The 15,837-nt window shown below is 41.2% G+C and overlaps 1 protein-coding gene across 1 annotated transcript; it reads right to left on the bottom strand.

The window, feature by feature from the left end:
* Positions 1 to 9,286: 9,286 nt before the first annotated feature.
* On the bottom strand, positions 9,287 to 10,962 carry LOC128735740 (proton-coupled amino acid transporter-like protein CG1139). Its single transcript, XM_053830228.1, has 7 exons — positions 10,937 to 10,962; positions 10,815 to 10,871; positions 10,609 to 10,759; positions 10,423 to 10,544; positions 10,037 to 10,363; positions 9,758 to 9,970; positions 9,287 to 9,701 (listed from the first exon to the last, which is right to left on the bottom strand). Exons 1-7 carry the CDS (start codon positions 10,960 to 10,962, stop codon positions 9,287 to 9,289), a joined length of 1,311 nt encoding a protein of 436 aa, XP_053686203.1.
* Positions 10,963 to 15,837: the final 4,875 nt, after the last annotated feature.

Genomic DNA, 15,837 nt, shown 5'->3' with positions numbered 1-15,837 from the left:
AGGGTAATTGGATAATATAGTGTAAGTCATTGTTTTGCGTAAACAAAGCGTTCATTTGTTTGTCTATTGTTGATAATTAATGATCATTGCGTTATTAAAGGCATAACTATTCATTTTGAAATTGACAAATTCATACTCATGCATATATTTGAGTAAGATACTAATAAGAAGTAGATACCATGATCTCGTTTATTAAAACTATCTTGGATATTTGAAATCAAAAACCATTCAACTTTTCTAAATAGAGAAAGGCCGCTAAAAGCTCACCAATTATTAAAAATTAATGTAGCGAAAAAAGTGACTTGTTACTGGATACTGAAAATGCTTCCCAACAAGTCATGCGACATCAAATGCCATAAACATGTCTTGTCAGTAACGGTAGTTCGTGCGGTGATTTTTGGGGCCTGTTTGCTTAGAACAAAAGCAAAACTGACGAATAGTCAAGCGTCCATTTCTTGACAGCTCGTAATTTGATGGCTGTTCACACGGTTAATTATACAATTTGGTTCAAAATGCTTCCTCTGGTTGTTTTTCCAACAACAGCTGCCGACCGTTCGGCTAATCCCGGTTAGCTGGTAGCGCCAGAAAGGCCATTAAAAGTCGGCCCCTCACTACAATTGGGCAAATTATTTACTAAGGCCGCCCCGAATATAAAATGTGCCGCCGTTTTTTATAATGGATTTACGATTTCTTGGGCTTAGCCTTAGCCACAGGCCAAAAATAAAGGAATAAAATAACAAATTGGTTCCAGTTGCGTTGCGAATTCTCCGCTGCAATCTTGCAAGCTGTGGACGCGGCTATTTCCGGTGTTGAGTTCCGTTAGATGGCTATTCGAGCAGATGATAGGTGGATGGCATTCTTCTGCTGAAGAAAGCACGACCCTGTTTCTCTCTAGTTTGTTGTGATAACAATTAAACAATCTTTGCTGCTAACGGTTCGCAGCGCAGAAATTATTTTGCGGTGGCAAATGATGAAATAATAATACTTAATCGTAATCGTATCGTTGTATGCAAATATTGCGAGTTGTGTTTCCAGTTACAAAGTGCACAAACGGAATGAAAGGAATTTTCTTTTGTATGAAAATCATTCACTCTCGGAGCGTTCTTTTTTATAGCCGCACCCCAGCAGGGGTCATGTCTTCGCAGCAAACTTGTTTTGTTTTATAACATATTAATTATGGCTATGATTGCTTCATGATGAATAAGTTTTCGAATGATGTTTTCCAGCCATTTCTATTGTGCTGTTTCGTTATATCGTGTACATACAGTATCATCTATTTTCTCGTGTGAGTTTAGCACCAGTAACATGGTGAATAAACAAGAGATTTTAATGTGAATATGAATGCTTAATCTTAAGTGCTGTAATTTATCAACACGTTTAACTGGAAACTTTGTTGGTTTTGATAAAACGTTTAGGGTTTTGATTAGTTTCTATACCACTTACCTATATAGAAAATTAATTACGAATAACCGAAATCTCGTTAGCATCATAAATATAACAGTAAAAAACATAAAGCAAATATTCATGATTGATTACGGATCGGATGCAAGCCCGATTTTTTTTTCTAATTTTAGCAGCGAAAAATGATTCTCGTTAAAAATTAACACCCGCTGAACTACACCGAAAATATTTACACTTTATAAATCAACACGCAATATTTCTCGGAACCGGTACCGGTACATGCTGCATGGCTCGAGCCCCTCTGCTCTGCGAAGCATGGACTGTTGCCAATGAGAACGTACATACTAAAGTATTTGCTAACCCCTTTTTCCTGCTGCCGGCCGGCACGGCATTGCTTGTCGGTTGGATGTGCTTGAGTTACGTTACGCATTCTACGGTTGCAAGTAATAGGACCATAATACATATGTACCCCATGTCGCATGAACATGCGGGCTAAGGTTACTCAGTAAATTGAAAAGTTGGTCACCGCATGAGAAAGCCAGCCTATCCTAACGATGCGATGGTTGGCGTGAAAAGTTGCTAATTTCGAATGACGAAAGCGTATTAGCTGCTCATGACATGACTTTTTAATCCTATTGTACAATCTTATTAATATTGTTCCCAGAAGTTTTTCCAGCATCTTATTTAACCTAACGCACTCGACAGTAGGTGCGTCGCTCATATCTTGTCTCAGACGGGCAATCAACTTCTATTTTAATCACACCTTTGATTAATCTTGTTTTACATGCATCCAAGATCCAACGGCTATAGTTCATAGACGTGCAATATGCACGCAACGCAAGAAAGCGTACGATGATTTAACACCGTCTTCACAGTTTTCTCTTGGTTCTACAATACGACTTGGTTGCGGTCTTTTCAGCCGTGTCGTCACACTCGGCTCGGATCTTTGAAGATCATGTCTAGAAGCAGACGGGATCGGGAGGAGTCACAGCACAGTTTGTCGCCAGATATTTCAATATTCAAAACATTGCCTCATCTTTGACGCTTCGTTACCATGTGCATAAGTGTCACCGACGCGACCTGCACCGACCGATGAACCATGTTTGGAGATTAACCACAACGCAGTATAAAGTTGTTGTTTGGATTTACACACGCGAGGTTCGAAAATGCAATAATTCAAGGGTGTTGTAGAGTTTCCTGTAGGAGTTCATGGCAATCAAGAGTCAATGTATTCGCTACTGAAAATATCGACGCGGCTTAGAGTGACAGTAAACGATTTTAATATCAAGCATTTCTTACACGAAATCGTTATACAAATAAGAATTCCTAACATGGGAATGGGAGCAATTAAAGAATGTTTTTTCACAAGATTATTGAAGCATTGATGGATCAGACTTTGACTGTGCCCAGCAAACTCTAAGCAATATTAAATCCAGAACAATTTTAAGTTTGCAGTAACTGCAACGGCACACAAAACAGTATACCTATTTGTTTTATAGAATAAACAGTGTGACAAAATATACTCTACCGATAGGATTTGAACTGCACGCAAGTGCATTTGCTCTCGGCATATATTTCATTTTGATAGTGCTTAGCCTTTTGTGTAACACTCGTTAGCTAAATAAAGTGCCTCCCAGGCCCTCCAGAAAAAAATTCGGTGCTAAATCCGCATTTCTTTCTTCGTTTTGCAAGTACGGAAAGGATTAAACGTTTTACAATCTATAAAGTTATGTGAAATACTCTAGAACATTGACTTTTTAGGCATTTAGTAGATAGCTGGTCGAAATCAAAAATTATTATTCAGCGCCATGTGGAAATTCAATATGGCACCTCTTGGTTTAACACTTCACATGGAAACCTCTGCTATATCGATTGTTTTGTCACGGGAATTGATATTGAATGTAAAAACTCGGTGTTCAACATCATTTTGAAATCCATGAGAGCCAAAGGTGATTTAGAATATTTCACGAAAAACTCTACAGTGTGGACTTTTTCGGCACGAGGGTGGTTGTCAGAAATCGAAAATTGACATTTAGCGTCATTTTGATTAAAAGTATTGCGATAAAGTTCTTGGACTACCAGTAGTTAAGTTATGCAATAAAAAAATGGACTGATTTCGGATGGCGATGAAAAAAATCTGCAAAAGATAATTCAATGGAACGAATTTTTCTTAAATCCTACTTTTATTAAACCTGTACAGAACAAAATTTGATTGCGGTATCAGTTGCTTCGTGGCAACCATGGTACACACAGTCAAACAACCACGCTCGATGTTTTGTTCGTACTACCAGCTCTACCCGGGAGCGAAGAAGTTGCACATCGTGAGGCACTTCATGTCCGCTTGGTATAGACGATCCGGTATTTACAATATCCTCTCCGTGTTGGAGAAAAGCGAGAACGTTCAACGGAAGGCTGATGCCAGCAGCCCGACGGTGCTTAGTGACCGTAAAGTGCAGTAGAAACTGAAGAGAAAGGCCGAGAGCTAGGTGACCTCATCGTTCCGCGCCTTAGCAGGCAATCGCCCAGAAGGAACTGCTAAAGGTGCTGGTGAAATATATCTTTCCGGCGAAATACGACGTCGTGGTCATAATGGACGTTGGACGGCAGCAACTGGCAGGGCCTCCCGGGTTTTCGTATGACAGAGTGATCTGGTTTGAACGGCAAATGTTTCTCAGATCTGCAAAAGAACTCCTGGCTCCTGGTCTTCCTGATCCGTGTGGCTATATCAGTCTTGTTACAACCATCGGACGTTGTCTGACTTCCAAGATATTGAAAGGCGTCTACCTGTTCAACTTGTTGTTCCGCTACTGTGAAGTTGGTGGGATTGTCAGTGTTCACTACCAAAGGCTTAGTTCTTGCTATATTGACTGTGAGACTTGTTGCCTGGGAGCTCTCGGAGAGGTCATCTAACTTGCTCTGCATATCGTTTTAGGCGTTGTGCGAGCAAGACAATGTCGTCGGCTAGGTCGAGGTCATTTAGCTGCTCCTTCGTTAAAGGATTCCAAGGCAGCCCTCGATTTAGTCTACTGTCAATTACTCAAACTAATATCTCATTCATAATGATGAGAAACGGAAGCGGTGATAATATATAACCAGATATAGGGTTGAACAAGACGCCGTTGTGCAAAACCTTGCACGAAACACCTCGTACAGAGTCTCGTTGAGATGAACTTGCTTATCCGGAACTCTTTTGCGCCTAGGTGCGCCCCAGATGTTTTCGTGGTTGAGTCGTTCGAAAGCTTTTTCGCAGTCAACGAATCGCATCGACCTTCTCCTGGATCCGTTTAAGGATTACCTTACAGAGTTGAGTACTTCCACACTGATACGGAGTAACTTGATGTTACCAGTTACCGCATTTAGTTAGGTCTCCTTTTCTGGGGACTTTTAGCAATATGACCCTAATTCGGCGTATCGTTGACGGACAGCTGTCCTAGCCACTCTGGTTTGCACTTGTTCAATGCCGACTTTCGCCTCTCTCCGATCGTCGTTCTTTCTTCAAGTTTCATCCGAAATCCACTCCCTCCGGCCGCTACGCATTTTGCCAAGGCTTTTATCATTAGTCGTGATGAGGGCGTTCGTAATGCCGGTCCATTGCTCTTCGTCCGTTCCACCAGCTGGCAACTCCTAAACTCGGGATTCAAGTTGTTCGACAAAGGTCCTTTTCACCTCGGGATTCTCCAATCGGCGGACGTCGTAACCATGGTGTATCTAGAAGCTTTGCAGCTATATTGACAACTGTAAACAAGCATTGCTTGCCGCATGTTGAATACTTTTTTTTTCGTTTTGGAAAAATTAAAACCAAGGTAAGTACGTAATATTGTACTCATATTCTTAAGCGAGTCTAATGCATTCTGTTTAGATGCCTTCTTTCTGTGCGGTTGTGGGGTGCGGCAACAAACTGTCCCGTAATAACCCAGACGTCACGCATCATCATTTTCCACGAAACACAGAACGGCTGAGGTACTGGATACGATTTTGCTGTCGTGAAGATCCCGCAGAAGAATCAGGGAATTTGTTCGTGTAATTCCAACGAGAACAGTTATGATATTAGCTATAAACTGCGACACGAACTAATTGGTGCTAAACTGCGCCGAACATTGAATGCAAATGGTAGCATAAAAACTATTTGAAGAGGATTAGATTTTAATTAACACTCTTTCCAGCAATATCGTTTTAATATCAGTTTTCAAGATACAACGGTATATCAAGTACAAGAACCACTTTTAGGAGATATTGAGATGGCTGAGGATACGTCCTACGGTTTGTAAACGTTTTACATACAAAAAGTGCATACGTTCGCAGCCTTTACGAGTTAGCACTTTTATCGGACCAACAGAAAAGAATAAGGCTGAATAAAATGTATATGATCAGGTCATATGTGTATATTTATACAAGATATGTAAATAAATACAACATGTCTCATTAAATAAAAAACATCCAAGTTTGTCCTTACGTCTATTTAAAATTATTTGGTGCTTCAAAAAGATTTATACCGGTGAATGAATTTAGATATGCTTAAAGGATAACTTAAATGACATACAGAGCGTTGTTTCCGAATTACCGATTGTTAATTAAAATATTAATTATTAATATTAATAATTAATAGCAAATTAAACTCCAGAGAGCCGGCCGGAGTATTGCTGTATATCATAACTGCGACTATGATTTATCTCTGGTTGATGGGGCAATATTTTTGGAGCAACGTGCGTCAACTGAATTTCTCACGAGCTAAAATCGATTATTAATCGTATTGCAAAATACAGCCACTCCACAAATATATATGTTTAAATAACTATACTATTACCAAACTGGTTAATATTTATAAATCAGATTAAAAATCTAACGCAACCGCAGATATATCTGTTTCTTGAAGCAGTACAACTTATCAAACCGATATTGTCAAAAAAACGGAACTTTTGTATTTGCAATAGTAAATTAGTAAATGCTGTTACTCTGGTTTATTAGATAACTTTAAATATTTATTGTAAATATATCCACTCCGTCGCGGTAAGAATTATCGGTCAGGCGTCGTCTGGCAAAGCAAAACTTTCAGTTGTATCTATGCAAGGTCGTCCGAATAATTCTTGATGTGTTGTGCTTTTCATCAGATTGATTCTATCGCTTCCATTCATCCGAAGAGAACCGCTTAAATAAATATAAACTCCAAGCGCTTCACTTTTTAACACTAGCCTGTTCGAAAATATATTGTTTACTTCTATCAAAGGTGATGACTGATTTACTTCGTCCAAATTGCAAAGCTATCTTCGATGCACGTGTTTTAGACTGGAAGCTTTTACAAACGAGATGCCTACGTCACAGGTTTTTGAAGCTTTTTTTTAAATGACTGCTTTTGCCTTTTAGCATACCGTTTCACCATGTCTAGATTCACCATGGTCGTAACGACACCCAACTTTCTCTTCTCGTCGTTGAACACGTACGACGCTCAAGCGTGTCTCAGTGATAACAAGGTGATGGCCGGATGCAATATCGGCGCTGCGCTTGTTGCGAACTTCAAGAAGGCTTTTTCGCCATTTTTGGCTGATGCAGATGTGGTCAATTCCTGTTCGGCCGTCGCGGGAAACCCACGTGACCTAATGTCCTGGTTTATGGAGAAAGAGCGATCCACCAATGACTATGTTATTACCACAAAACTCTGTAAACAATTACCGTTTGACTCATCTCACCTAGGCCATGACCATGGCGCGTTCAAGGTTTGCTTAGTTTGAGCCAATCTTCGCGTTGAAATCGCCAAGGTGGCTGTGGATGTCCTCCTTCGGGATTTTTTCAACCACACTATTTAGCTGGCTGTAGAAACTCTCTTGCTCCTGTAACTCGACAGCAGCTGTTGGCGCATTGCATTGGATTACAGTAAGGTTTCTAACACGTATTCAAATTCTAGCCACGACACGATTATTCTTTCATATTTATCGGTTCCCAATTAATCAAGGTCGCACGTACACCTACTCCGTAGGAATCTAACTCATCTTTCTGGAGTAGCATTTTCACCTCGTATGCCAGAATAGAGCAAGAATTGCCCGGACGATGTCTTGTGTTCGCCAGTATCCAGCCAATGGACTTCGTTCAGCCCGAGGATTTCAAGCTTCAAGCGGCTAGCTTCCCTTACTAGTTGGACCAGCCTACCCTGTTGGGCAATGGTCAGAATCAGGGTTGTTCCACCTATGTTCCTATATGAGTTATGTTTCACCTCAGCTGATCTGCAAAACTGAACAATATTTACACTCGACAACAAACAACCATGGATATTTCCATAGTAACTCCGTCAGGACGCACTCGACGCTCTTGCAATGAATGTCAAAATATTGTGCCGACTTGTGCTCAATAGCCGCCATTATCGCTCGTGGAAAGCTGGATAATAGCACCACAGACTAACAGACGTAACACTTCGAACAAATTTTCTAACAAAACATCGTTTCATTGACACCCCTAAAACTTGGAAAAAACACTATCATCACCTGGTGCAGTCTTCGCGATACGCAGAGCAGCTCACTATAAATTTAGCAATACTATAAATTTACTTGTATATTATCTGACAACAGCGCCAGCGCAAGCGAGCGGCGTTCTCGCGCAGCGACTGTTGTTTGAGTCTTGGCTTAAGTGAACATTTGAAATGATCGTTTTTATTGACGATGGAATGAGCCTTCGTTGTTACGTCTGTTAGTCTGTGGTAGCACCACCCGTTCGAGATGCGAACATACGACGACTAGCTTGTGTTAGGTCAACATCTTACCGCGACTAACTGGGCGGGCGGGTGAACTGGGAGTGTGCCGTAAATACTTAAGATAGAGCAATTCTTAGTTCAGCAATATTCTGAATAATAATTAGCACTGGAAATGCCCCATACATAAGATTTTCAATTTTTGCTTAGCTGAGGTGTTACAGTTTGTGCTGTCCGGATAACACAAGACCGTATTAGAAAGTACACATTAAGTCGTATGCTTATCAATGGATTTGCATAATTATTAGAGAATGTCAAAGCGAAGTATACAACAAATTATTTTATAATTATGCATGTCCTCATATATAATTTATGATGTAAATAGAGACGGGGTTGAAGTTTTTAATATTACGTTATAATCGTAGTGAAAATCAAAACTAATTGTATTTTTTTCTTTCGTTTCTTTTCAGGTAAGTGTCTCGATGAAGTATTGCTGAGTAGATAACAGTATGTAATTTTAAAAATCATATCACATCATATGAACGAATTCCTTTATTTTACATAATCGCTGATTTTTAAAACAGTAACCGTTCAGACTTGATGAAAAATCTATCCAAATATATTGTATTCATTCAATGATTTACAGTATAATGGCTCGGAATATCTGATTAAAGGTTTTCATTCACACCTCATAACCTCAAAACCACTTTATTCAATGACATCAAATTCCCCCCCCCCCCCCCCCCCTTCCCCCATCTTATAACGTATTTACAATTAAAAATAGAATAGCATTGCTAAATTTATAGCGACCTGCTCTGCGAAGACTACACCAGGTGATGCTAATGTTTTTTCCAAGTTTTAGGGGTGTCATTGAAACGATGTTTTGTTAGAAAATTTGTTCGAAGTGTTACGTCTGTTAGTCTGGGGTTTTCTTTCCAATGGCTTTACTGTCAAATCGATGCTGACGGATGCGTTGACGAAGCATTCTGTATTCTGTTTGGCCCTTTGTATTTCAATGATGCAAATGTTTAATACTGGAGTAAAATCACTACTGGTTTACTCACAAAATCATTCGTTGGTTTCGCAAAACTACTCAGATTAAAAAAAAAATTACTTCTGGTAACACTCCATTAAAAATCAAGCGAGCCATAATCATCACGAGACATACTTAAGGAAAGTTTCTAAATGCATGCGATTAACTTTGTCCACTTAAACATATATTGCTATAATATCTAAAATGCTAAAATATGTTCCGGACACGATGATGAATATTCCAAACACCAGTAAAACCATATTCTTCACCAATAGCCACTGCATTCTGCCGAAATCACCGGTTGGCCATCGAACGATAGTGTCTATGGTGACGGGAAACAGTATTGCTAACGTTCCGGTGCCGAGCGATCCGACCAGCCCCACAAACGGTTCGATTTTCGGTATTCCTATGGCTATTCCTATCAATGTCACGATTAGACAAAACCGCAGTACAATTTGTACCAAGTTGGCCCACTTGTCTGACACTCTAGTCTGCAGATGTTGCCATAGGATTTCTATGGGGACGTAATAGCTTAAATTCATGGAGAACAGGATGGCCGTCGCTGAGAGTACGCGAGTTAATTCAGCAGCACTAAAATGGTCAATGATGGTACTTATAAGAGTATAGTAAAGTTATAGTAATTTTACACATCATCAATAGGCAAGTTAAGCGTAACCGATCCTTTAGTTTCCTCTCCATAACTTGCATAACCGAAAATTCCAGTAATGATGTAGAGTACTGTCAGTATTGACATGGATACGTACAGAACCCCAAACCAACCTAGAAAGTGCTGAGGGTGTTGCATCTTGTTTTCGATTGGAAGAATATAGCGAATTCCTTGGATTGCAAAAAGAACTGTACTGTATAGGAATGGGAGAAAAATCAGTTTGAAATCGGTGAAATTTTCAAGTTTGATAATTTATTACCTTGAGAAAGACGGTAACTTGCTCCACTGTGGCCACATTTTTCTATCGGCAAATAGTAACGATTCATTGAATATAATGTACAGAATAATACCTATAGCCGATATTATCAGAATGTTTGCTGCAGCGGAAAAAATAACCAAATACTTCAGTTCACGAATCTGAGTGAAGAAGATCATGGGAATCAATAGAAGCAGCAGATAAACACGTGTATCCCAATCGATCTGTTGCTGGTTGTAGATAACATCTCGCAGAGATTGAGCAATGAATACAAGATACGAACAGGACGACAAAGAACTTTGGATTACAAGCGTTATGTCTACATAGCCTCTGGAAGCCGAAATAACTTTACATTTGATTTACAGGACAAATTTAGAAATTATTTTTACGTCGCTAAAGTCGCGTATGATTGCACCTTTACTGGTCCGTTGAAAAATACATCTTTTACAGTTTCCGCGTATCCCATCGATGGAACTTTACTACGTTTGCATGATTTGTACGTCGTACTAACCTGACAATGATAATTGTCGATTGTAACTGAGCAGTACTGCCCAAGATATTGCATTCAAGCTCACCAATAAATGAACACAATGGACATAAATTGTACATATGACCACGGTTCCGATTGCTCCAAATATGAGACCCCCATTTTTGAATGCAAGCGGCATAGCCATTATGCCCATTCCCAAAGATCCATTGAGCATATGAAGCAAGGTTTCGAAAGTACTGTAGTAATTGGTCACAATTAGAACAATTAATTTATGTTATGTTATTATACTACCTATTGGGATTTGTAGGCTGTCGATTCGTGTAGGGTTCGTAGTCATTTTCGTCTTTCCTAAAATAAAAAAAAAAGCTCAAAAGAATAATTCATCATAAATGAGAACTTGATTTTATAATTACTCTTGTGATGTTATTTCTGAAGCCATTGTTTTCTCAAGAACGTTTGCGTAAACTAAACGTCAAGCAAATTAACGGTAAATAGCGATGGTTACTTGATTGATGTAACAATAATTGAAGTGGCAAAAATTCATTTTTAGTGCTGATCACGGTGAGTTCAAAACAAAAGTTAAAACCCCAAAAATTTTGTGTAAAAAAGACCGCAGAATCGAATAGGGCTTATCTCATTTAGTTTAGAACACATTATTTTTTTTGCTGAGCTCCCGTTATCAAACCGACCATACCAAAGGGGAGTTCAACCAAAAAAAAATGTGCTCTAAACTAAATGAGATAAGCTCCATTCGATTCTGCGGACTTTTTTCACAAAATTAGTAGGTTTTTGCGGTTTGTTATCTCAAAACCTTGCTTGGAATAATCCAATAAGGGTGAAAAATGTTAAAAATAGGGGAAAATGTGCAAAATGGGGCACTTCACGATGACAAACAGGAAAGGGGTGGGCACCACTTAGTTCTCCGGAAACTTTTACATAAGATCACCTATATTTTATAAGCCTGCAGGCCGTATCTTAATTGCGTCCGTTTTTTCTCTCGTTTTGCCCATAGTGCATTGGCTTAGTCTCTGGCTATGGATTTCCAAGATTGTCGCGCGAGAAATTTAAGATGTCTAAAATGCCAAAACAATACGTAGAACACCCTATTGCGAACAGCTATTCCAATCTCACGACGACGCACGTAGCCACGCAGAGTAGCTTCCATCCACCTAGCACCAGGAGGCGGAAAATGGGACAAAGATGACATGGATTAAGCACAGACTAACAGACGTAACACTGAAGCCTCATTCCATCGTCAATAAAAACGATCATTTCAAATTTTCACTTAAGCTAAGACTAAGCTAAGCGTTTCTTGGCAATAGATCGCGAGTGTACCGGCCCTGGAGCTTGATTTGGTGAGTCTCATTATCCCAGGAATTACCTGGCTGGTGACGACACCGGTCAGTTACACACTATAACACAGATAAGCGCGACTAAAACACCTAAATGTTACCGCTAACATTGAGGTATAGTAAAGAGGAATAGCCTTGTCAGTTTTGAGCGGCTAGTCCCATATCAGAGGCAGCTTCTGACGACTTGGCGATGCCTCCACCAAGTGAAGTACAACCTCCAGGTTAGAAGCGGCACACAATAACGTTTTATCTGGACCGGGTGGTTGAATTATGAAATGTGTTGTCTAGACACTAAAGCTAAGACGCCACCCCCAGTAGGGCAACTTACCTAAACCTTCCTAACTATGAGCAATCAAGAAAATTCGATTCAGAACATTTGGCATGGACAAAGACGATGAAATAAGAACATGGAATGGTTGCTTTGTATCTTAAACTGCAAATCACTTAATTTCGTGGGTGGCGACAGGATGCTGGGGAATGGATTTCATAGTGATGGGCAGAATGCAGCATCGTCTGATAGATAGAAGGTCTGTTGAAGATAAAAGGTAGTTTCTTCAACTTCACCATCATAAACGTACACTGTCCACACGACACTGTCCGGAAACGTTCTACGTATAGCTCCACGTAACGTACGACAACTGTTTGCCACTGGACATCAAAATCGTCATCAGGGATATGAACGCCTAGGTCGGCAGGGAAGCGATGTATAGACCAGTGATCGTACCCGATAACCTGCACACCAACACGAACGATACCGGCCAGTAATACATCAACTTAGAAGCTTCCCGAGGCCAGGTGATCAGAAGTACTTCCTTTCCCGGCAAAGATATCCACCAGGAGATCATCTGACCAAAAAGCAAAGCCTTGGATATAACCGTCTTTAGTCATTAACCTTACTTATCCACTGACTTCCCAATAGGTTATTAGAGTACAGGGCGACAATTACGGGGCTAGTGCAACGATCCTACTGACTAGCAGCACCGTCCAGCCGAGATTCAAACATACGACGACTGGCTTGCTAGACCAGCATCGTACCACGAAATTAATTGAGCATTGAACCATGGGTATTGAACCAAAAGGTACATATTCTCCTTGATCGCCGGTTGTTGGTCGCGAACCTTACCAACATGCCTTCCCTACGGGCTGTGGCTTTCGACTCGGATCATTACCTAGTGGCAGTACATGTGCCCTCAAAACTATGGACGCTATCGCCTAACGACAAAACTGTCCTCCTCGGTTATACACTCGATAATTAAAAAGTCCGCAAGTTGCCGAGAACTACACGCTCCAGCTGGATGAAACTATACCTTTCTCTATGGTGTTAGGTGCGTCGATCCTCGAGGTCGGATGGTGCTTGGCTAGCTACCTAAGCATTGTCACGAGAGAGAGAATTTGGTCGTGAACCGACGAGCGCATCATGAGTTGACCACTATCATGAGGAGGAAAAAGCGCCAGAAGAAGAAGAGAGATCTGAAAAAGTTAAAACAACTGTTCCGGGCTAATAACTAGTGCATGTTCTATGAGAAGGTGAACCAATTTCGTAAAGGATACCTATCGAAAGTTGATATGTGAGGGGCGGGGAAAGAAACCTGATCTCAAATGAGCGCGAGGTCGTCGACATGTGGAAGCAGTTCTTCGATGGGCATCTCACTTTGCGATATAACAAAAGAAGGTGAAACGGAAGTTAACCTAAAAGTACCTGCAAATGATAATAGGCTCCCGGCTGTCGGCGAGAAATTGGATACCGGAAGAACAATTGAGTCATCCAAAAAGACCGCCTCCTAACAGAACTTCACAAAAAAGGCACTTCACCGAATAATTTCAATACGAATAATTTTTTAATACATCGGAGGACAAACCACCGGAAGAATAGATGGAAGGTGTGGTTTGGGCCATCTACAAAGAAGGCAATCGGCTCGATTGCCGTAATTACCGCGTTGTTATGCTGATTAACGCTGATTACGCCGCCTCAAGGTGCTCTCCCAAATATTGATACGTCGTCTAATCCCTAATGGCAAGAGATTTCGTAGGGAATCAACGGGCCGAATTTGTTTAAAAATTTTACACTCCGACAAATCCTCCAGAAAGGTCGATAGTACACCGTGCCTACCTATCACACTTTCGTGGATTTCAGGGCAGCATACGGAACAGTAGAGCGCAAATAGCCATGGCAGAAAATGCACGAGAACGGTTTTCCGAACAAACTGTTTTGGGGGTCTCACGAGATCTTTCTAACCGCGAAGAGGCTTTCGGCAAGGGTGTCTCACATCAAATTGCATCACGGGGAAAAAACTGTAGAAAATTACCTAGTTGACCGATCTTTTCCAAACTTTCAGACAATAAAATATAACCCATTATTAAGCTTTTGGTATATTTATTTCATTCAACTTTAAAACCATAACCGTATGCCCGCACCTTACGCTTAACTCCATATATATAAGGTTCTGCGCAACATCTGGCTGCAGCTTCTTCTGTACGGAACGGTTCTTCTGTTCCTACTTGTTCTTCATGTTTCCTTCAGATTTGACCTCCTTGGGATGCTTTCCTAGTCCCTGCTGCATAATAACCCAGTATTTCTCGATGGGCCTTAGTTCCTGTGCGTTGAAGGAGGGGCGGGGTGGGGGATTCATGTCCGTGAATACGAAAGTGACATCCTTTGAATAGTGGCATGAAGCTAGATCCGGCCAGTAGATTGTAGGGCCCTCGTGTTGCTTCAACAAAGGAAACAGACGCTACTGTAGACACTCCTTGAGGTAGATCTACCCGTTTGCAGTCCCGGTAGTCACGAACGACGCACTCCGTTTGCTATATGAGCAAATCGTTCGCCAAATCGTGTATTTCTTGGCAAACTTTGAAAGTTCCTGCTTTTTGTGCTGGACGGTGAAGAACAGTTGCCTCGGAAGTTGCCGGAAGTCCGTTTTGACGTAAGTTTCATCATCCATGATGAGACAATGAGGCTTCGTCAGCATCTGGGTGTACCGTTTCCGGGCCCGTGTTTTTTTCCACCATATTTTTGCGTTCGTCACGATTTGGAGCGTTTTGCACTTTGTATACTTCTGAACACAGTCCTTCTCGGTCCTTGAACAAATTACTTGGACAGATTCAACTTTTTGGTCACATATTTAAGCCGAAGCATTGGGCTTCCGCTTAAACGATTTCACAACACACTTGTGTTCCTGATCACTAACAGAACATCCATTTTCCATCCGCATTTCTCCTTCCGTTCGATCTCAGAGTTTCATAGTAACGTTTGATCACACGACCCATCGTTAACTGCATGATTCCGAGTTGTTTTCGATATCCCGATGAGAGAATTGAGGACTTTCCAGGTGCTTGCGCAAAATCAATTCGCGACGTTGCTTTTCGGGTGACGCCATGTTTTCCAATTTTCAAAACAACTACTTACTTACTTAATCAGCCCCAGGCCGTAGTTTCCTCTGCTGTACGAAGAAGTCGTCTCCATGCCACTCGGTCCATGGCCACAATTCGCCAGCCACGTAGTCTGCGTAGGGTCCGCAGGTCGCCTTTCACTTGATCGATTCATCCTGCTCGCTGCGCGCCCCGTCGTCTCGTTCCAGTCGGATCATTATTGAGAACTTTTTAACCGGGCTGTCGTCCGACATCCTCACGACATGCCCAGCCCATCGCAGGCGACCTATTTTTGCGGTGTGAGCGATGGGTGGTCCACGTTCCGTCTTCCATCTGCACTCCGCCGTAGATGGTGCGCAACACCTTCCGTTCAAAAACACTAAGGGCGCGTTGGTCCTCCACGAGCATAGTCCATGCCTCATGGCCGTAAAGGACTACCGGTCTAATCAGCGTCTTTTAGATTGTTAACTTCGTGCGGTGGCGAATTTTGTTCGATCGCACCGTCCTACGGAGTCCAAATTAGGCACGATTTCCTGCTATAATGCGTCTTTGTATTTCTCTGCTGGTGTCGTTGTCTGCGGTAACCAGTGAGC

This window comes from Sabethes cyaneus, chromosome 2, assembly GCF_943734655.1.
Source record: "Sabethes cyaneus chromosome 2, idSabCyanKW18_F2, whole genome shotgun sequence".
In the NCBI taxonomy this organism is placed as follows: Eukaryota; Metazoa; Arthropoda; class Insecta; order Diptera; family Culicidae; genus Sabethes; species Sabethes cyaneus.
The sequence above is the reverse complement of the archived record's forward strand: the minus strand, read 5'-3'. Positions and strand labels throughout refer to the sequence as shown.

What these genes read in the sequence shown, in the direction of transcription:
- LOC128735740 (XM_053830228.1), bottom strand. Translation starts at nt 10,962, where the DNA reads ATGGCTTCAGAAATAACATCACAAGA. An exon ending in TCAGAAATAACATCACAAGA is followed by an intron (nt 10,872 to 10,936) that starts GTAATTATAAAA and finishes TTTTTATTTTAG; the next exon opens with GAAAGACGAAAATGACTACG. An exon ending in TCCATTGTGTTCATTTATTG is followed by an intron (nt 10,545 to 10,608) that starts GTGAGCTTGAAT and finishes TATCATTGTCAG; the next exon opens with GTTAGTACGACGTACAAATC.